The sequence below is a fragment of the Schistocerca piceifrons genome, chromosome 1, assembly GCF_021461385.2.
Source record: "Schistocerca piceifrons isolate TAMUIC-IGC-003096 chromosome 1, iqSchPice1.1, whole genome shotgun sequence".
Taxonomy (NCBI): Eukaryota; Metazoa; Arthropoda; class Insecta; order Orthoptera; family Acrididae; genus Schistocerca; species Schistocerca piceifrons.
This window is the reverse complement of record NC_060138.1, coordinates 161,211,664-161,234,562: the sequence shown is the minus strand read 5'-3', so window position 1 is coordinate 161,234,562 and position 22,899 is coordinate 161,211,664. Positions and strand designations below refer to the sequence as shown.

General features: G+C 36.1%; 1 protein-coding gene across 2 annotated transcripts in view; it reads right to left on the bottom strand.

Annotated features, from left to right (window-relative positions):
- The window catches only part of LOC124713847 (cohesin subunit SA-1), a 148,502-nt gene that overhangs the window by 44,511 nt on the left and 81,092 nt on the right, over positions 1–22,899 (bottom strand). For both annotated transcript variants that reach the window (XM_047242977.1, XM_047242978.1), the window contains exons 15-16: positions 20,851–21,039; positions 19,304–19,457 (exon numbers count right to left, since the gene is read on the bottom strand). In XM_047242977.1, the coding sequence (XP_047098933.1) occupies positions 19,304–19,457; positions 20,851–21,039 (343 nt within the window). The remainder of the gene's footprint in view (positions 1–19,303; positions 19,458–20,850; positions 21,040–22,899) is intronic.

Sequence of the window (22,899 nt, the reverse complement as noted above, 5' to 3'; positions counted from 1 at the left end):
CATGACAGTGTGTAATTTTAAGATGCATCTATGTAATTACATCTACCGCAAAAACTGGAGCAAAACAATTGTCATAACTTTTCAAGGTTGAACTGCAAAAAATTGAAAGTGGTAATTTCATCAGGCCTACTGTTACTGCAAAATGGGCAGATGCTAATTTTGGGCCTGAAGAAACTACTGATTTCCATTTCCAAACACTACAATGACAAAGCAGATTTTCATTCCAAAGTTACATTTTAGTACAGTCTGATAAAGTTTTTGAAACAAATTTGCTGCTTGAAAGGTAGTTTCTGTTATTCATTACATCCTTGTCCATTTCTTGTTTTAACACCAATTTAAATAACACCAAAGGTTATAGCTCATTCACACCAGTAAATGAGTAGATGACTGTAGCTTCAACTCATTCAAAATATTTTTCTCCTTGGTGATGACAGTGAAAGATGACAGTGTTTACAATGAGCTGGTAAGACAGTAGCGAAAGTTAAGTGACAGCAGTATATTTTGTATTTTGTATTTTGAACTACAAATAACCTCTAATTACCAGCAGATATGGAGTACACAAACCAGGATTCTGTCATGGCATCTACAGTGTTAGAATTGCATCCCAAACATGAAAAAACAAAAAATTGTTTTCAAGTGAAATTCAAATTTTATGAAAGAAGATTACAGAGCATAGAGTGCAAACATAAAAAAGTACAGTATTACTTGAGGAAAATAAAATAAGAATGGTAGCACTGAAAGTAGATAGAGAAATTAAAGAACTGGAAATAAAAGACATGAAAAGAAAGTAATGTTTTCAAACTGACACTTTGTACATTTATTCCACTTTTGTAACCATTTGTATGCCAATCCCTCATTGTGTTGCAACTCCAGTTAGCTTTATTTTCTGTCTCGTGTGGGTATTTCTTCATAGACTCTTCTAACAAATAGTATCAACAGTTATAGGCTCCTCCTCCAAAGCACTGGCAGCTGTATTGTATTGTGCAAGTCAAATACTATATTTTGCCACAATTTATTTTTACTCTGTGTCCTAAACTTGAATACCTCAGCATTTTGCACTTTAACAAACACTGTCAAGATCAAGAAAAGTGGCAAGAGGAAAAAATATTCCGCACAGTGATGTGGGATAGAAGAAATGATCCTGTGACTGTGTTCCAGGACACTACCACTGAGCCACACTTGGTAGTAACAAAATGACTTAAATATGAGTACTGCTAATCTTATTAATAAATGACTATGCAGTTGGCATAGCATTTCATGCACTTGTTTTGTAGTTAACAATTTAAAGTGAATTGTGAAGCTGTTGGTATTCAAGTATATATAGAGATTATTTTTGTAAGAGGTTTTCGGTCACTCCTGGCTGCTCTTGAACTTCATATACTTAATATCCAACTGCAAATATTTTGAATTTCCCCTTCTTATACTGCCAGTGTCTATAAAATGCCTTAAATTAATCATATCAATTACCAGTTGTGTCCAAGAATTGTTATGAGGTCAGTTATTATTTGCACTCATTACTTTCACAGTCGATAATCGCATAACTTAAAAAAATTCGAGTTTCAGGGTGTGACAGTGGTATATTCACACATTTACGTTAATTTTTTATGTTAATAACAATTTCTTTAATGTTTACTTCTTTTTAACTCATATTTGCACAAAAGGAAACTTGTTTTTTAATGCCACTAGGCTGTGAACTGATGACTGCTGCTGAACGTAACTTGATCCACAAAATTTCCGAAGTCAAAACTGATTCTATTTCAAGGCAACATAATTTGAGATTTACATTTATACAACACATCTCATCCTTCCCTCTCTCCTTGTCCATCTCCTCCTTCCACTCTCTCCAACCTCAAGCCTTTTTGACTATTATTGCCACTGAAACAATGGTTAGGAATTGAAGTCGCTTAAAATGAATGGATACATTGTTTGTGATCATTGGTGTATGGGGTATGAAAAATCTATCTTGCTGCTGGACGTGTGAGGACAGTAGCTTCAATGACAGTATTCAGCATAGTTTTAATTGCCAAACGGGTTACCAAGTTCGGACAACTGATCATAAGCCGATAAGCCATAAGTGTAGCTTTCCTATGTTCTGTTAAAACTGACTGCGAAGAAGAAAACAAAAAAGCAGATAGTTCTGTATACCATTTTTGTTTAAACTTATATAAGAATAAAGAATATATACAAGAGAAACAATTTGTTTAATGGTTTAAATGGCTTGCTATTGCAGTTAAACTGAATGCAAGAAAGAAAATGAAACCACACATTTTCACAGCACAGCATTTTATTTCTCACAGTCGATTTTCAACGGAAATCCTGTGCACTGTTGATTAAGAAAATATACAGCCCATATCTATCCGTGTTTATAAGAGTATCATGTAAAAATTTGCAGTCAGTGAAGAACTTTTCAAGATTTTTGATACCAACTTTTCACTTACATATATAGCTTATGTCTGTCCGAATGTTTATTAGCATACTGCGTAACAATGTGAAGCAAATCAGTCAGAACCTTTGAGATTTTTGGTAACGATGTTAAGCGATGACTCATCTTTATTTAGTAGTGCAGATGATATTTGTTGTGAAATTGCATCTATTACTCAGGAGGGAAGAACGAAATGTTTGCAATAAGTTTAACTGAAAAAATTTAAAGCAACTGTACAATTTGGTAGAAGAATTCATTAAAAACAAACTCTGAAATCTAATTTACATGATTAAATTACATAAATTACAAATAGTGGGCATAAAGTATCCCTCTCTGGTATTACCAGGGTTAATGGCAGAAAATTATTAAAATGTTTGCCTTAATTTAGGTGGGGGGGCATGACAACAGTGTCTGAGGGAGACTGTGACTGATATTTTTAGTATCACAATTAGTTTGCAATTCTCACTAAAATAATCAACATATTATATTACTCAAAGAGTGGTGGTAAATAGTTATTATTAAAGACATGCAATAATAAAAAAAGAATGAAAGGCTAGTATTCAGGAATTTAAAGGCAACCACCATTCAGACTTGTTCATAAAGACAAAGCCATCCACCATGGATGCGTTAAAAGTGTCATAACGTAATGTACTAAATTTATTCTTTTGTACCCATGCACAACATTTACAGCACACGCATCCTTTCTCATTACAGCTTTCCTTTAACAGGACAAGGAAAAAAATTCCCGGATTTCTCCCAGATTTCCCGGTTAAAAATACCCTTTCTCCTGGGTGAAAATACACTTTTTCCGTGTTAAGTGACAGTATACTTTTCCTCAGAAATGTAAAACTTGTTAACCATTGAATCATTATGGTTTTCTACACCGGTGTAGAATTTCCCGGCACTTTACAAAACGAAACTTATGGGTGAAAAAACACTTTTTCGAAAGATCTGTGATGTGCAGCAACATGTAGGCTGCATATTTTCATATGACGAAACTATAAATTCGAATTCCATGAAACACCTGATGTTACTTTCCGAAGCATCGAAATCGAGATTAGGATGTGCAGCCAGTCATAGTTCATGCCATTTGATCTCGCCAGCCAATGACGGCGGATATTCATAGAATAGGACATATGATGTAGTCAGCCAATAGCAACATTACTGTTCAGTAATGTGACCACACACATAGGAAACGTCAATAGATTAAATTAATATACATGGTGTTACAAGAAAAGGAAAGATTTCACATATAATATTGGTCTCAAAGATTAATAAGTTGCAAGAAAATCTAAGTTTTCACATATAATGTTGATCTTTTTTCCGTGTGTTACATTTTAAGACATCACACAAATGGGTCAGTAAAATTTTTAATAACGACGTAAATGTCTGATCCTCTGGGCTCTAAATTCTTCACAAAGAGTTGATTTTCAAATGAGAGTCAGACACTGTGATTTAAGAAATTCATCGTACATTCTCACACATAGTTCATCTTGCATAAGAGGAAATTTACTTTTAAAGTAACGCTTTTCCAACTACCATTTGCAATATTTTCCCCACAACTGCTAGAATTACGTTCTTTTCAGCAGTTGCCACAGAGCGCCAGGTAACAGGTGCCACCGTGCTTGCGCAGCTACAATGACGGGGGAAGCCTCTATGTTCATACGTGTAAAACAGTAAAATATTTTATATCATAAGAGAAACAAGACATCAGAGGATACTCCAAGAGCATCGAAATTCCATGAAACATACTAAAATGCATAATTCGGCCTAAAGTGCAGATTTGTATGACCAGATTCGCATGTAAATTTTCTTGGAGTATCAGTGCTGTATTATCTCATGTTTGGTTCTTTATTATGGCATAATGCCATACATGCTAGAAGATGAAAACGTGCACCTGAAATCTGCTAACAGCTGAAATTAGCCAACGGCATGGAATTAAACACTTCGTTTCAAATAAATGGGCTGTCTCTGCAGAAAAGATTAATAAAAGTCAAATTTTTGTAGCAAACTGACAAAAATAACTTCATTGTTCTGCAAGGTGATTAATGCTTGACTGTGAGAAAGATGGAAATATAATAAAAACTGAAACAAATAACTTATTTTAGCCTTCCCTTCGGTAATTATGCGAATGTATTTTAATTCACTTGATAGCTCCCAGCCACAGAAATCTGTTTCGTTTCCATTTGACATGATAGCAATAAACAATGAGGAAACAGCAACATCACTAAACATAAATACAGGGCAAATGGAGACTACCCACCTCCCCACTACAACGCAGACTGGTCTGCGTATCAGTCCCGAATCCACATAAACAGCGATTGGTACTCAACCGTTTAGCTTTATTCTGCTCCGCTCATATAGCCCTGTCGCCTTTTGTCTGCAGGAAAGTTTAGTTCTAGATGCGACGGGGATTCCCCTGGCAAAGACATCATGTACACTGTGTACGCATTCAAAAATCAATTTATGATTCATTCAGAAATCCACTTAAAATGTGTTCAAAAACTAATATGGATGTGTTTCAAAATCATATGAATAAACAACAGACCAACGTGCACGGGATGCTAGGCGCTTTGTGAGACAAGGGTCAACCCCCCGGAATTGCTGCCCGGAGCCAATACCACGGTTTGCCTATGCCCCTTAGATCCGAGCCTGTTGCGCATGCATGAAGATGAAGCTGGTAGCTTGGGCGCGCCAGCAAAATTTTTCCGGATAGCAGCTGGCCGCTTGCTGCTATTGCTTATACAGCTAACAGCTACATTTCTGTAGCCAGAAGTGGAAGAAGATACTACACATACATGACTGAACTGTGCATGTGCATGGCCTGCTCAAATGAATCTAATGTAAACAGTTGTGACATCATGCTCATCGTAGGCAATTTGTTGTTCTGCAGCATTCCACAGTCTTCCTGAAGCCTTTGACACATTTTGCTGCTGGCAGACACTTGTATGAGTACTGTGTTTTGTTGTTGTATATGACGCATTTAATTTGCAACTGCAGTTTTATTTTAGTCTTTTTACTCTCTTTCATGTTTTATTGGTGCAGTAATATTTTGCAGCACCATGATACAGTAATACCCTTTGTTATAGTATCATATATCAGTCAAAATTACATAAAACTGACAGAAAACTAAAACAATGAAAAATTCCTGGAATTCTAAAAAAATTCCCACGTTTTTCCCGGTTTTCTCCTGGATGAAAAAATTCCTGGGTTTTTCCCGGATCTCCCGAGTCGTATACACCCTGTTTAATCGGCCTCCACATATCACTACAGAAAACAAAACTTAAAATTTGGTAATTTATATTTCATTTTTACTTGACTCTTATTATGAATTGTTCCTGACAAGAGGTGTGGAATAATTTTATTTTCTTTCTGATACCTAAACGGTTCTTTTTCCTCATCTCTTGTTTGTAATGAAAAAATCTTGGTGTCACACAAATTCCAGATTACAGACTACCCCAAATTAACGAACTTGCTTTTAAGGAAATCTCACTTTTAACGAATATTTCCAACAGTCCTGGCAAAATTCCCGTAAGAACAATGTTGTTTCTCCCGGCTTTTAACTAAGCCTGCTTTAGGTAAACATCCACTTTTAAGGTGTAAATATGAAACAGTTTGCAAATTCAAATCCAGTTTTTATGTAACTTCTAACATATTTTACTGAGATTCCGATTTCTTTCCACCCCATGCTGATCGTAAATTTTGTCCTGTGATGTCTTAAATGGTAATCAGTTCAACAGGTCAATGTGTGCCAAGCACGTAGCCAATAACTTGACTTTCCTTGTAGCAATAGAAACAGATGCTTTGAAAGAATTGGAAATCAATTTCTGTCCAACATATCCAGATGTTAAAGTCACTGACCTACAAGTACGAAGTGTGGAAAGTGTAGTTGTTTGGTTACTGAAGTGTAGAAAGTATCAGACTTTTGTGGAGTTATGGCCTGCAACATACAAAGTTTATAGTTCAGCAAAAACTGACGAAGACAGTCTTAAGATGAATCTTTCCACATGGTGAAGAAATATGATTTAGTGCCACCTACTGTATTTACTCGAATCTAAGCTGCACTTTTTTTCCGATTTTTGTAATCCAAAAAACCGCCTGTGGCTTAGAATCGAGTGCAAAGTAAGCGGAAGGTCTGAAAACTCCGAAAAATGTTGGTAAGTGCCGCCACAACTAACTTCTGCCGTCGAATATATGTAGCGCTACACAGGCATGCTTTGCAGGCACAAAGATAAATATTGGCGCAAAACCTTCTGCGTCAGTAAATAAATAAAAAAAAAAAAAAAAAAAAAAAAAGTGGAAGACGAGCTTTTTTCTCCGCCCCAAGTTTCGACCGTTGCATTTTTATACATTATCCAACGAAGTAAATACAAATTCTGTATTGTTCATCTTCGAATGTAACAGCGTTTGCATGTACTACGAAAATCCGACTGGCAAGACTGTTTGGGATGTTTGCCAATATGGCCAACTCTACATTCTGAATTTTTTCCTACCTGTGAGAAGAGATGGTTGCTAATAGGAACTTTTATGAATTGTGAATCACCTGCAGTATTCTCTTCACCACAAGAATAATACGAATAGAAACATTTTGCCATGAATTCTTTCATGTTTGCTGCTAACTCATTTAAATCCTGTCTGTCTAATAAACTACGAAACTAGAGTGAGACAACAGCAAACGCGGAAGAATATACATATCATGTCATGTTTATATTCGTATTATTCTTATGCCTAATAATGATACAGTCAGAAATGAAGCACGGCAGTTGACTAGATTTTTAAATCTGAGATGATTAATTTCTGTGCAGAATGTGATGTACTAAAGAGACGTCTGCAAAGATTTTCAGACGGAGAAAAATTTTCGCTAAACTCTCGTTCAGAACATCTTCTATCACGCGCAGTTTATTATTTGGTTCTTGTTGATCATTATCAAAGAAAGCAGTAGTGTAAGTAACAACAAATAGCAGTTCTTGCCATTGTTTCGCCAATGAGACTAGCGCGCACAAAAGCAAGCCATGCCGCGAGCGGCGACTTGTCATTAACACTCATTATCAGAATGCGACTAACAATGCATGACACAGTACATTAATGCATTTTCAGCTTAGAGTAATGTAAACACCTATAACAAAGAGAACGGCACTTACCAGATCAAAAAAATAAGCAATCAATTCAAACTAGATGAAGCAAGTGAAAAAGGAAGGGTACCCATATAAATACGGACGGAGCGCCTGACACATAGCAATGGCTACCTGGTAAAGCTTAACTGCTAAACTTACGACTCGAACCAAACTACTGTAGCTGTATCGTCATTCATTCGACCTAAATTGTTTCTCATATTACAGTGGACCAACTTTGTTTCGATTTGAAGGTGGGGCCTGAAACTTTTCTCTCCCCTTGAATTTCGAGTCACAAATTTCAGGTGCGGCTTAGATTCGGGAAAATTTTTTTTCCTTGATTTCGAGTCTCATTTTTCAGGTGCGGCTTAGATTCAAGTGTGGCTTAGATTCGAGTAAATACGGTACATATGCCCAACATTTAAAGATAGGGCATGTCAAATGCTGAAGTTAAAGATTCCTGCAGATCCGAAAAAGAACATTCACATGTCTATGTTTAATGCTGTGGAAAATATTATTTTAAGCAGCTTCAAGGGCTCAGAAGTGAAAGGATTCCTATAAGAGACAAGAGAAGGCTTATGAAATCACTCTGAAGATTGGCACAGAAAACTTCAGTGTATCGAATGGCTGGTTGAACTGTTTTAAAAAAAAACAACAATCGCTGTCATTTCAAAAGACAAGTTGAGAAAGTGAGTCTCTGCTCACGCAAAGTGTGAACTATTTCAAAAACATTACTTTGCTACAATTGATACATGGTTATGAGCCTAGTTGTATTTATAATGTTGATGAAAATAGCATCTTTAATAATTTACTTCCTGCAAAATTATATTATGTTAAGGGAGAGAAATGCCAAGTTGGTAAAAAATGCAACAAAAGCTATTGTGCATAAATAGTGATGGAAGTGAAAAGTTGCCACCACTATTAACTCCAAATGGTTCCAAAACATAAAAATGCTACTTTGTACTTTTGAGAACAATAGCAATCCCTGGAGATGTCAGCAATTTTTAAGACTTTTTTGGGGTGTTTAGATGCCAAGACTGGTGCAGCAGGAAGGATAATTGTGCTTATCAATGACCTATACCCTGTACATCCTAAAGAACCATAATTTCAGATGAATGCAAATGATGTGTTCCTTCCTTCAAGCTGCAGAATTCATCTGCAACCTCTGGACAAGTGCATAATAAACTCTGTTAAATCCAAGTACAGAGTAGCTGTAGTGTCCGAGTCAATTACATGCTTTGAGAGGAAGGAAGTGATGAGACTTAACACTGAACGTGCTATGTGAAAGTTTGCTGCTGCATGGAATTCAATAACACAGCAGACTGTGTTAAACTGTGATGCATCATTTGATGTTGAAGACAACATTGTGCCTGAAGAGGAACGGAGTAGCAAAAGTGATATTTCTGAAAATGTGACATTCCAGAACACTGTTTGTTGTGATGATGACAGCCTAACTTCCACACCCAAGATTTAAGAATGTGAAATGCTTGTGAAGGAATACAGGTAGGAGCTGGCAATGACACTGATGGAAAAAAGAGAGTGTTGCATCAAGCTTTGCTGCTGCTGTGCAAGGAACTGATACTGTCAGGAATTTATTTTCCCCTTTAATGTAGATGAATCAATTCTAACTAATATCAACCAGCTAGAGCAACAACTTTTTCCACTACAATATCTGGAAGGACCAAATAAACAAGACTACCGTTTTTTAAGGCAAGGACGTGTTCTGTGCAAAGTGTAATAATAATATATTTACTGCATTTAAATTTGTAGTAGAGGAGATTGCTAATTTTGTAATTAAACAGCACTTGTATCACCTAAATACACTTGACTTATTATTCTGGGTCACTCATTTCATGCTCTCTGCCAAAACCCCCACTTACGAAAATCCCTATTTAAGGGAAAAGTATCTGGGTCCCCAGAAATTCATTAAAAAGGAGTTTTACTTTAACTGTCTTTAGTTCTTTCAAATTCCTAGTGGCTGCTGCCACTTTGTTCATTAGTGTATACATGTTTATAGACAACTGCAACCTAATTACAATTCCTTCCTATCATTTCAAACTTTCCACACACATTTCTTATCTTGAAAAATCTTTAAAAAGGCACATTAAAACAGCAGGCAAGTACACTGTTCCTATAGTAGCATTACAGGTATGGGAGAGAGAAAGAACAGTGCATACCCAGAAACTAATTCGCAGTTCTTTCCCCAAAATTAAAAATTTGTCTTCTAAACCAAATTTTTAAAGCTTCAGGTTATGGACAATATTCATGTGGATTATTTAACCAAGACTATTATTTTGGGCAGAAAAACAGAAAAGTCCGTGGATGTCTTCATCAATGTGAAATGGTAACTATTTTTCACATTTAACATTGACAACACCTAAATAAATTCATAATGTATTTATAACATACCAATGTTGTCATTGAAATTGTACATTCTGAAACGTTGAGTTGAAACTGAAAATTTGCCATTTATTTAATAACTACCAGAAAAAAATCATAACCAAATGGTACACATTGAGGCACATCAATTCAATTACTTTAGAGTCCCAGTTAACAAAAAGTCACTGTAAAGTAAGCCACAACAAAGATATATATTGCACTACTTCATGTTTGTTATTCACTAGTTATGAATTCTGAATTGTTTCAGCTGAACTGTTGTGACAATGAGATTCAAATGTCATACTTGATATATGTCTTGTGAGAATTTCATAAAAAATATTCAACAATCTGAAGTAGGATATTGTAAATATACTTTCTGAACAAAAGCTTTACACACAGAGAAACGTGATCCCTCAGTCAGTTTACAAGTCATTAACCATTTCTTTGTGAAAGACTCATACTGACATACGCATCTAGATACCAATACATTTCTAAAATGTAAGACTTTCTACAACACTTCAATGCCCTCTACCCAGTGATATTAATGGTTATAAAAGCAAACACATGAGTGAGGTGATTGTTATGAACAGAATGTGTGTAAAAATAGATTGTGAATGCAATGAGAATATAATGACCAAATGACATCAATCAAAAAATAACAAGAATAGAAAACATGGAAAAAATTGTGGATGGCTCTGAAAATGCCTTGAAATAAGATTGTAAAATCGTGCCATGCAAATAAAGCAAGTTACACTAATAATATGGACTACATATACAATTCTAAAAGAAAGGAAGAAAAAATAATAATGAGAAAATGGAGAACTACAATAACAAGTTGTTTCCATTCCAGTTTATGTGAAATATTCGCTATGATCAACAAAAGAATTTAATTGTAACAGAAAAATATGTAAAATAATGGAAGGTCAACCGCTTACCCATAGAGCTCTGCTGCATGGCACACAGAAATACATAGCAGAAAACACTTAACATTAGCTATCAAGTTCTTGCTGTTTTTCTAGTAAGAATTCAATATTCACACACACAACCACAGACATCCAAATATACACACTTGAAGTAGTGGCGAGACTCGCTACCGCAAGCATGTACATTTGGGTATGTGTTGTTCATTATAGTCTTAATAGAAAAAGAGCAAGAACTCTGAAGTTAGAATTAACTGTTTTCTATTACATGTTTGTGTGTACCCACACCAGTCCTCTATAGATAAGTGATTGCCTTTCCTTATTTTATATATTTTTTCACCAGGGCTTTCCATTATTGTTATAATAATATCAGAATATTGTTCTCAACAACTAAAATGAAACACTGTTCTTTACTTACGCATAAATTCAATCACAGCATGTTACCTAGCTTTCCCAGTTGGTCAAGGTTACAGTGACATCAGTAAACACCAGTACCGACCAGAAAAACTTGCATTTGTGGCAAATATGAATATGCATGTGAATTCTATCTCAAAACATGAATATGAAAATTTGTGTAATAAATGCTTTTCCAAATAAAATTGTATTCAAATGAACTACTTTATCAGAGATGGTTTGTAAAAGCTTTATTTTTTGCATGCAAATAATGAAAATTTTTGATTATTAGTACTGTACATCTAGCACAGCTCAGTTTGGAAAAATAATGTGCATAAGAATGCATTGGCACAACAAAGAGCACAGCATTGCATGAACACAATCACAAGCCAGTGCATTCGTTACTTATATTCTGGTGCCATGTCAACAGTAGGCAGTTGAATAGTCCCTATAACATACAATGGCAATAATCAAACAATGGAAAATCCAGGATGGAATTTAACAATATTATGAGAAGGAAAGATGCTACTCACCATATAGCGGAGATGCTGAGTCGCAGATAGGCAGAACAAAAGGACTCTCACAATTCAAGCTTTCAAGCGTTAAGGCCTTTGTCAACCACACACACACACACACACACACACACACACACACAACTGCAGTCTCAGGCAACTGAAACCATACTGCGAGCAGCAGCACCAGTGATGTGAGTGGCGACTGGGTGGGGTAAGGAGGAGGCTGGAGTGAGGAGGGGGAGGGATGAGGGATAGTATGGGGGAAGGGTGTGTGTAGACAGCGAAGTGCTGCAGGTTAGACTGAGGGCATGGGAGAGGTGGGGAGGGGGGAAGTAGCGGAAAAGGAGAGAAATAAAAATATTGGGTGCGCTGACAGTTATGTACTGCTGGAATGGCAGTAGGAAAGGGACTGGATGGGTGAGGACAGTGATTAAAGAGATGTTGAGTTCAGGAGGGTTACGGGAACCTCTCCCCTGCCCTCAGTCTAATCTAACCTGGAGCATTTTCCTGTCCGCCATCCCCACCATACTATCCTTCTCCCTCCCCACCCAGTCGCCACTTTCATCAAGCACTGGCTGCTCGCAGTGTGGTTTCAGTTGCCTGAGACTGCAGTTGTGTGTGTGTGTGTGTGTGTGTGTGTGTGTGTGTGTGTGTGTGTGTGTGTGTTTTTATTGTTGACAAAGGCCTTAATGGCTGAAAACTGATTCTGAGAGCTTTTTAGTTGTGTCTAGCAGTGACTCAGCATCTCCACTATATGGTGAGTAGCAACTTTCCTTCTTATAATATTGATACAATGGCAACAGGAACATATGATGCAGCCTTTGGACTTTGTATCTTAGAACAAAGAAACACTAATGTTTGTCTGCTAACTAAAGTTGGTATCATGTGGTCACTTTAACACAGCAACTTCAGGTGTGGAATATTTTGAACAACGGATGCGTAAGATAGCAGTACAGATTTCGGTCCAAACTTTCTTGGTTACAATGCTGCCAACTTCAACCAACAACTGAGTGGTAAACCATTACCAATGCTTCATGCACTCCATTTTGTTTTGTTTTGCTTTCCTCATTTTTATTTTAATATTTGAAATGAGTGAAGAGACTAATCTTGGTCTATTACAGGGTTCGAGTATGACACACAGCACCAGACATGATCAGTAATCCCTTTGACCATGCATAAGTTTGGCTTTTGAAAAAACACAAAACACAGGTGTAAAATGAGAGCCCTGCAAGCAGAGGGTGCAGCTTGCTCCTCTGTACTGCTCCTTTCTCTCAGGGTGCCAAAGTTCTTGTTTGTTTATGCTCACAGATTACTATCACACTGTAGTGTTCACAATACAGTGACTAGAAAAAACAACTGGTAATCATACTTGGATCAAACTGAAAGTCTTCCTGTAAAGTGCGAACAGCGTTATTTTAAGTTTTATTTCTGTTGCGCTGTCAAGTAGCAGATTTTGTAACTAACAAAATGAGTGAGAAAAAAAAATGATGTCAATAAACACTTCAAATCAGAGGGCATTCTGTTCACCACTGAGAAAATGCTGCTTCTCCACAGCAACAATTATTTGCAGAGAACTGAAGTACAGCCAAAGGACAGATACAAGCAAAGCTAATTTCAGAAAAAAACTGATGATTTTTCAAAAGCAAACATTCCACCCTAAGAGCTCTTATTGTAAGAAGCAGGTAGTAAATTTATTTTCTTTCATTAATACTATACAGCAAAACCCTGTGGGGACTTTAAAAAAAAAATGGCGTAAAATATGGGAAAATGTAAAATGTGGGAAATAATGTTTTAAGCTGTTAAAGTTATGTATAGGCTACCCCCTTGCATTTTCGCATTTTACGTATGATATATGTATATAATAGGCATCAAAATACTTCTCAGGGACTTGTTTACCTTCTGATAAAGCTTTATTACCTAGTAAAAACTGCTGATGTAACGAAGAAATGTGACTCAGTTTCGTAGATGGTAATCAATGTTGCTGGAAAGCCTGCAGCTCTTATTCGTTATGTAAATAATGAAACACTACAACAGTTATGCATTTTTTCATGCTTGGCATGACATGCTTCTAGAATTTTTCCCTTTTTAAGGTGCAAATATTTGCATAAGTACTTCGTGTGGTGTTTGTATATGTGTTGTTTTGTCTCTCTTGCACTGCAGTCATCTTTTTGAGGTTATCCGGTAATGTGCGTCCTCAGTTATGTAGAAAACCACACATATGCAAACTATCACTCACTCTGTTTGTGTAAAATCACATTAAATACATACGTAAATACTGCACTTTATGACAGGAATAAATTCTTGAAACCTGTAACACAGCATGAAAAAACACATAACTGGCATTGTGTTTACACCAAAAATATTTCAGTCACGGAAAGTGAGTGAAGATGTCAACTAACGCTACAAGTGGCCCAATGATGAAACAGGCAAACCACGGTTCAACAAAGGTGTCACGACAATCACGAAACTGCACATGCACAGTAGAGACAGTTTGGAAATGGTTGTGATTGGTCACGATTTTATTATTATTAGTTTTTTCTTTTGAATGAACCTAGCTATCAGCCACCAGGCCAAGTAGAGGTGGCACTGGCATGAGATATGGCACGAATTGTTCCATCTTTTACTCATTTCAGATCCACTGAGTACAGCACCTGGTCTGAAAAACTTACCCATGTAACATTTGTAAACACTACTTGACGCCCAATGCCATTTTATTTTTTCATAAAGTGTAAACTTTAGGAAAACTGTAAATATGTTGATGCAAAATTAGGTGCAAATTAACATTGTGGATACAGGGAATTTGACGGGAGTGATAAACGTTGTGAATGTCAGGAAAACATTAATTCCAGGAAAGTAGAAGTGGGGTTGTACTGTATCTCCAATAACTTTTTCTGATCAATTTCGTCGTAAGACAAACATTTAAACATCTCTAATCACGAAGAAAAGATTCTAATTTTACCCAACATAGACGCTACGTTTTCACATCACTAACTACCAATTACCGGTTTCAACAACTTTTTTGTTTTTATTTGCTTGCCACCTCTCAGAAGGCACACTGTTAGGTTGCTATCCAAAATAGAGGAAAGGGATTCCAATTGCTCTGACAGTGTGGTCAATAAGTTCAATTGTTTCTCTGGAAAAGTACTGAAACAGATATTAAGAATTTTTTGTTTCAATAGCATATATGTAATTAGGGACGAAAAAATGTCTTGAACTGGTCAACAGTGAGATAAGAAACTGGCAGAAACTGGAAGAAATTGGTTTTATGGCAATCTGATCATCAGTCTTCTGAAACAGAAATATAGGTTAAACTCCTAAACTGACATGCAGAGTTGGCATGATGTGAGTTATTTTAGAACATACTTCATTCGGAGACAAGGATAGAATATGGTACCAATCTAAGGGCTGTGGCTATGCCGCTTTTCACCATATTTTTTATACTAGAGGACCTACTCTCACAGCAGAGTATCACACGACGTAAGTGCTGGGACACAAACACCAGAAAACCATACAACATTGAACTTTTATGTTCCTGGAATTAACATTTTCCTGCAATTCATGACTATCATTCCCATCAAATTTCCTGTGTCCACAGTGTTAATTTGCACCCAATTTTGTATTAACACATCAACAATTTCCCCACTTCACAAAAATATGTTCATGGAGAAAATAGCTGATATAATGCACACAAAATTACAATGGCCGTCAAGTGCATTTACAAACATTACTTGGTTAAGTTTCTTGACACCAGGGCACTCTACGCAGCAGATCAGAACCAGTAAATGGATGAAGTCAAAACAATTTGTGCTTTACTTCCTGCCACTGCCAAGTGCTACTCAATGTGATGGCTGATGGGAGTAACTAGGTTTGTTCAAATCACAGTCTTTGAATAAAGATATCATGTCCAACCACAATTATTTCCAAGTTGTCTCTGTTGTGCATGCCCAGCTTTGTGATTGTTGTGGTCATCTTAACACTTCTGCATTGTTTGAACCACATTTAGTTGTTTTGTTGCTTGGCCACTAGCAGCACTGGTTGACACCTTAGTTCATTTCACATTGCTCAAATGCTTTTGGTTTAAACACAGCATCAGTTATGTATTTTTTTCAAGCTTAGCAAGACAGGTTTTGAAAATTTATTCTCATAGTCAAGTACAAATATTTACATCTGCATTTTTGCGATGTTTCACAGCAAAGCATGTAAGTGATAGTTTGCACGTGTGTGGTGCGTGGTAACTTTAAGAATACGATTACAGACCAAGAGATACAGAACACCACATATGCTAACACAACATAAAATACTTCTATAAATATTTCCACTTGCCAAGAAGAATAAAGTCTCAAAATGTGTCATGCTAAGCACAAAAAATATGTAGGTGGTGCAGTGTTTTATTACTTACTTAATGAATAACAACTGCAGGTTTTCCAAAAACATTGATATGGTGTATGAAATTAGGTCAAATGATTCTACTTGCCAGACTCTTAAACATCAATTGTGAAGTAATGAATTTAAGTCAAATGTTTCTATTTCTCACACAGTTGTCAGTTCCAGTTACATCAGTGGTTTTTATTAGAACAATTATCAGAAAACAAGTCTTTGAAAAGTATTTTGATGCTCGACATGTACACATATAATGTATAACGCGTGAAAATGCAAGTGGAAATCCTATGTGTAACTTTTACTGCTTTCAACATTATTTCCTAAATTTTACAGCACCTTGTCAAGCCCCTTGAAAAGCATAAAAGCAGGGTTCACTGTACTTCAATAGGTCTGTTCATAGTGCACTGATCATGGAAGGCAGATAGCCATAGGCTGGTTCTGCTCAACATTATTAGTAGCAGTTTATTTACAATTTAGGCATCTGAATTTTTTAAATGAGATTCTATGTTTTTTGTTTTCCTTGTTATTATTTTCAGAGCACAAAATCTCACCATGTTCAAATTGTGAGTTAGTCTCTCTAATTATAGACACATTTTATATAGCAGATTTTCTGTTCACTTCCCCCAAATAAAAAAATAAAAAATATTCCAAAAAATGTGCAGTTACATGTAAAAAGATAATGTGCTCAATAGCAGTGATTATCGTGTTTGGTATTTGCTTAGCAATCAACATGCAGGGATTGCTGACATTCTTCGGAAACTCAAATGGGAATCCTTATAGGGAAGACGACATTCTTTTCAAGGAACATTGTGGCGAAATTTAGAGCTGATTGCAGAGAGATTCTACTGCTGCATACAAGCATTTTGTGTAAGGACACATTAGCACTCTTACAGAAGCATACAGTCCTTTTTCCCTTGCTCTATTTGGGAGTGGAACAGGAGAGGGAATGACTAGTAGTGGTACTAGGAACCCTCCATCATGCACCAAACAGTGGCTTGCGTAGTATGTAGATGTACGAACAAGAACTGGCACTGAAAGAGGCTTACTCTGAAAAATTTTAACTACTGCACATAAAACATGCAAGATTATGGGAGCAGAATATTCGTAATTGATTTCCCTTGTAGCTTTACTCATTTTTTACCCATCGATGTATGAGAATCCTGACTCTTAGATGCATTTTTAAGTCAAAGCAGTTACAAGAAATGTGTTATTTCTCACTTCACATGGAAGAAGTATTTAGTTGTGATGTTCTCGTGTAATTTAATTTCATTAAAGCAAACACACAAAAAGGAATTAATTTTCAATTGAAAAATTTATATTGCCCAGAACACCTATTAAGAGCAGTTTCAATAAAAAAAATTCAATGATGAAAATCTATAAACCAGTTCTTCTAAGCTACGTAACTGTTCGAAATATAGTGAACTTATCAAATGATATTACTAATGTTTACAAATGCTTGTAACAAATACATGTTGAGAAACTTTACTTTCTCAGTGTGAAGACCAACTACCAGAAATCTGAACACGATAATCCAATTCGCTGCAATAATGAATAACAATGGTCACAGACCATTTAGATTTGCAAAAACTTTAAATCAAATCTAATCACATCACTAGCCACACTAGGTTGGAGCTTAGTGTACTTTTGCACAAATTGTAAGGTAGTAAATTTTCTCAAAACAGAGTATTCAAAATGTAGTAAAAAAACAGACATTGAATGTACATATGAACTATTATGTAACATATAAAGGTAGCCCGTGAAAATAAGGTAACTAATCTGGGCTTGACAAAGAAAGCATTAGTCAAAAGTCAAGCAACTGATACACTATCAAAACGAAAGGAAAATGTTCATGAATAATGCTGGTATGTGTACACACACACACACACACACACACACACACACACACACACACACACACACACACACACACACACATATCCCTAAAAATGCAAGAGAACAAACAAAGATGCAATATCCAAAAGATGAAGTATTTTTAATTTTTATATAAGTGGCCTCCACAAGGCCACATAACAATGATTATTACACTGTGGTCATGCTGTTACAGTTGTATAAGGCGCTCAAAAAAACCACACTCAACTTTGGTAACTTAACTGAGTAATTGCTAGTGTCCTCTCGCAGACACAGCGCTATTGAACTTCACGTCACTGAAGTGGCAACAAAACAAGAGTGATTGGACGTTTCTTAAGAATTATGCTTCTTTGTGGGATATATAACCAACTATTATTGTGTTTCAACAAGTACTGGTAATGGATAAATTACTTTTACTGTTTCTCTTTTTTATATTACGAAGAAATAACAAAATATTTATAGTTTATGCCGCTATTATACACACAGTAGGTACTTTACAATTACTCTAAATACAATTACTCTAAATACATTAACACCACAAAACTCATAAATAAAAGCCAGATACAACAGACCTGCAGATACATTAACAAGTGCACATACCACACATTATGAAAAGACTACCTTTAAATAGTCTGCACTGCACTTGTTAGAACGGAAGCAACAGGAAAGGAAGCCCACAGAATGAAGAGTACAAAATACCATAAGGTATACAGATAAAAGCTGTTGACACCATGCTCTTGCATGCCATACAGTTATGGTTGCTTCTAGTTAAGACAAATACAGGAAAGAATACAGTGGAGAAATAGAAAAGAAAAGGAAGATCAAAATGATAGATGAAAAACGTCAGAAATTTGGAAGAGGCAACAAAATTAAATACCACGGGAGCCAATATTCTATGATGATCACTGCAATATATGTATTTTTTCCCATAGGCAATAGAAATACCTGTGATGGATGGAGGTTTCACTGTATTTTTACAATACAACACTTATGTACAATACAGGGCAACAATATGCTCCACTGTCTAGACATTCCATTAACAAAACTATATGTTTTCATGACAATAAACATCTAAGGGCTGGCAAAAAATACTGCTTTAGGCATATATAAATTTATACAGGGATATAACCAAGAATTAAAATATTAGAATGTACATTTGATCTACATGCAGTTCCAAAATTCTTATTCTATAATTTCATTTCTTCTAATAAACTTATAATACTTTATGCAAGCATTTACTCTGTACAAAATAACAGAAAATTCACTTCCAAGATGCAAATAAAAAATAGTTTGGTAGATTTGTTAAGTACTGACCATCTTCTTCAACAATAAACACATACTGCTGAATGAAGTCATTGAGCATGCTCTGCAAGGCTCTGTCTGGCTCATACACGAGGTCAGTTAATGCCTGATTGCTTGCTAATTGGTTACAGAAAACCACAAGAAGGTCACACACAGTGATATATGCCTGTAATAAAATAAATATATAATCGAACAATTGTACATATAGCCATAAGTTGGTAAAACAGCTGAAAATTACATTAATCTATGTCTGTCAAATATCTAAGTAACTATAGTAAGAAAAATAATCAAATGAATGGCAGTTTGTGCAATTGCTGTATATGTGTAATAGTAGAAGGAAAAGTTTCCAGAATGAATTTTCAATTCTGCATGTGAGTGTGCATTGATATGAAGCTTCCCGGGACTCAAACCTGGTAATTTTGTCTTTTCCAGCATAGCTTCACAGTTTGGATTTATGAACTCCTCTGAAGATTAAACTGTTCTAAATGGAGTTCGAACCTTGGACCTTTGCCTGTCACAGACAAGTGCTCTACCTACTGAGTTACCTGAGTACAACTCAAGGACCCATCTTCACAGCTATACTTCTGCCAGTACATCATCTTCTACCCTTCAAACTTGTGGGGCTAATACTCCTGGAAGAAAGATATTGTGGAAGCATGGCTTAGCCATAACCTGGGATATTGTTTCCAGAATGAATTTTTCACTCTACAGTGCAGCATGCATTGATATGAAACTTCCTGGCAGAATAAAACTGTGTGTCAGGCCAGGACTCAAACCCATGACTGTTGCTTTTGATATGAAGTTTCATATGTGTCCACTCTGCTGCAGAATGCAAAATTCAGCCTGGAAACATTTCCCCAGGTTGTGGCTAAGCCACGTCTCTGCAATATCCTTTCTTCCAGGAGTACTAGGCCTGCAAGGTATGGAGGAGAACTTCTGTGAAGTTTGGAAGGTAGGAGATGAGGTACTGGCAGAACTATAGTTGTGAGGATGGGTTGTGGGTCATGCTCAGGTAACTCAGTAGGTAGGGCACTTGTCTGTGACAGGCAAAGGTCCAAGGTTCGAACTCCATTTAGAACAGTTTAATCTTCAGAGGAGTTTATAAATCCAAACTGTGATGCTATGCTTCACGTTATAAACAATTGGGCACTGCAAAGATCAAATACAGTTAACAAGTAAAACAAAGAAACACTGTGCTTCCTCAAATATGATATCAGGTTTAGTAAGACAGAGATAAATGGGGAAAAATGAGAGAAAAGTATGCTATGTAAACCATAGAATTGACATAGTAAACAAACAAGGGAAAGCAAATACAATTTTGTAAGTAAACATTTAAATCAACTGCATCTTGCAAGCACACACACAAAAAGGAGTGTAGAAGGGGAAAATGTAGGGAGGGAAGATGTCAAGAAAAAAATAACAAGTAAGTGTGAACAATCATAAAATTGTCAAAGACAAGTGATTTCCCAATTTCCATACTTAATCGAACAAATAAAACTGTGAAATGTGCATCATACATGCGACTAAATTTAAAAATATAATACATCTTAATTTCTTGCCTCTTCTTTGTAAGCTTGAACCACTGCTGTCTGGAGAAGCTGCTTCATGGTGTCCATGAAATTATGTAACCTTCCCTTTAAGGTAGCCACTTCTTCACTGCCACTTGCACCTCCTTCGATCAGCTCCTCAATGTGGCGGAGATCCCACAGTATTCCAAAAAATGCAGCAGAAATGCAGTATTTAATAGCCTGTGAAGATAAGGACTTTTTCTCACTTCTCCCCAAACAACAATGTAATTACATATAAATCACAACAAAATAAATGCAATAATGTTCAGCTGTAGTTTGCACACTCATATTTTCTGCAGGAAGCATTCTTCTTCCAGCAATTATGGGTGTTACAGATGAGAGAGATAGAGGACAAAAAGAAATAAGACATGAAAGGAACACCACAGCCTGCAGTGATTTTGGTTTAAAAATATGCAACTGTGACCCAAGTCTGTCACTTATGTACCAGTATATTTGATTATTACCCATAGCTACTTGTATTCCTAAATTAATTACCAAACAGATAATTATATAAAGTTTATGTTCCATAAGCTGAAGTACCCAAGAGAAAATTCCAAAATGCAGAGATTAGTAGGCTGATGTTAAATGTTACAGCAACAGCTGCACCCTGTTTTACATACTACTGTGTGACTAACCAAACAAGAATGAAGATATCAATTTTTTATGAAAATTGTAGCCTACTGTCATCTGTTCCCAAAATCCATAGTTCAACGGTACACCTGCCAGTTACCTTCAGATGAGCCATCAAGGGCAGACACATGGTTCCCATGTTGCACAATTTATAAGTGCACAGTACACGTTTTGAGCAAGTGTCATGATTTTAATAAGAATATTACCGTAGTAACTGGTGACACAGGCAATGCCATAAATCAAATGATTTAGAATAATGTGCTTGGACGTAACTGACTTTCCGTTCAATATCAAACTGTCATCACATATTCCAGTGTGACAGAAAATTTCAAGATGCACATAAACAAAGAAAACAGTGGCCCCATCATATTGATCACACAAACCTAAAAAAATTACAGCTGAAGGAAACTGCAACTGTATTTTTTCCCAAACAGATCACAATTTTGAATCAATTTGACTGAAATAATTTTACAATAAGTATTCAATAAAGTGATACAGACAAGAAAATGTACTTGAGTGATTCTACGAAAATAAGAGTTTACAGGTCCAACTCAGTAAACCATAGGAGAAAATTCTGAAGAATCAGTAAAAAATCTTATGGTACATGCAAAATATCTTCACACTTTCTCACTGAATACACTGAAACAGCTGAACTTTCTCTCACTGTTATAAACTCCCTAGGTATAATTGTTGCAGTCTTCATTGCAAAAATATACAGTAAAATCCTAAATTAATGAACCCATATTTAAGAAAATCCTGCTTTTCACGAATATTTGTCCTGGTGAAACTATCATAAGAACAGTTATTCCTCCCCACTTTTAACAAAACCTGCTTTAAGAAAAAGTCCACTTTTAAGGAATAAATGTGAAACATGCTGCAAATTAAAATCCAGTTTTTAAGCAATTCCTAACATGCCCAAATGAGTGTTTGTTTTCATACGCCTTTCTTGTAGTGTGACAGCAGTACAAGGTAATCTATTCTTTTGGTCGACACATATCTACATCTAATTCCATTGTGGCAATATTGGAAAAGGGTTGAAGGAATCAGAAATGGGAGTGTTGTCACATGATCTGAAACCACACTCACGGAGTTATGAAGCGCAAAAGTGTTGACTTTGTTCTTGTCAAATTATTAATTTCAGTGCCGTGAAGTTATGTCCCACAAACATAACGCAGAGAGCTTACAATTTAACAAAAGCTGTTGATCATCCACAAAACTTTCCAATAGGGTGAAGAAGAATGATTTGGCCCCACCTTCACAGTGCGGCATTCTCAAAAACAAGGAAGCACTGTTAAATGCCGAAGCTAACAATTCCTCTAGATGCAAAAGCAAGAACATCTGGATGCCACAATTTAATGATGTGGGAAGTATTCTTTTAATATGGTTTTCAAGGGATGAAAAGTGGCAACA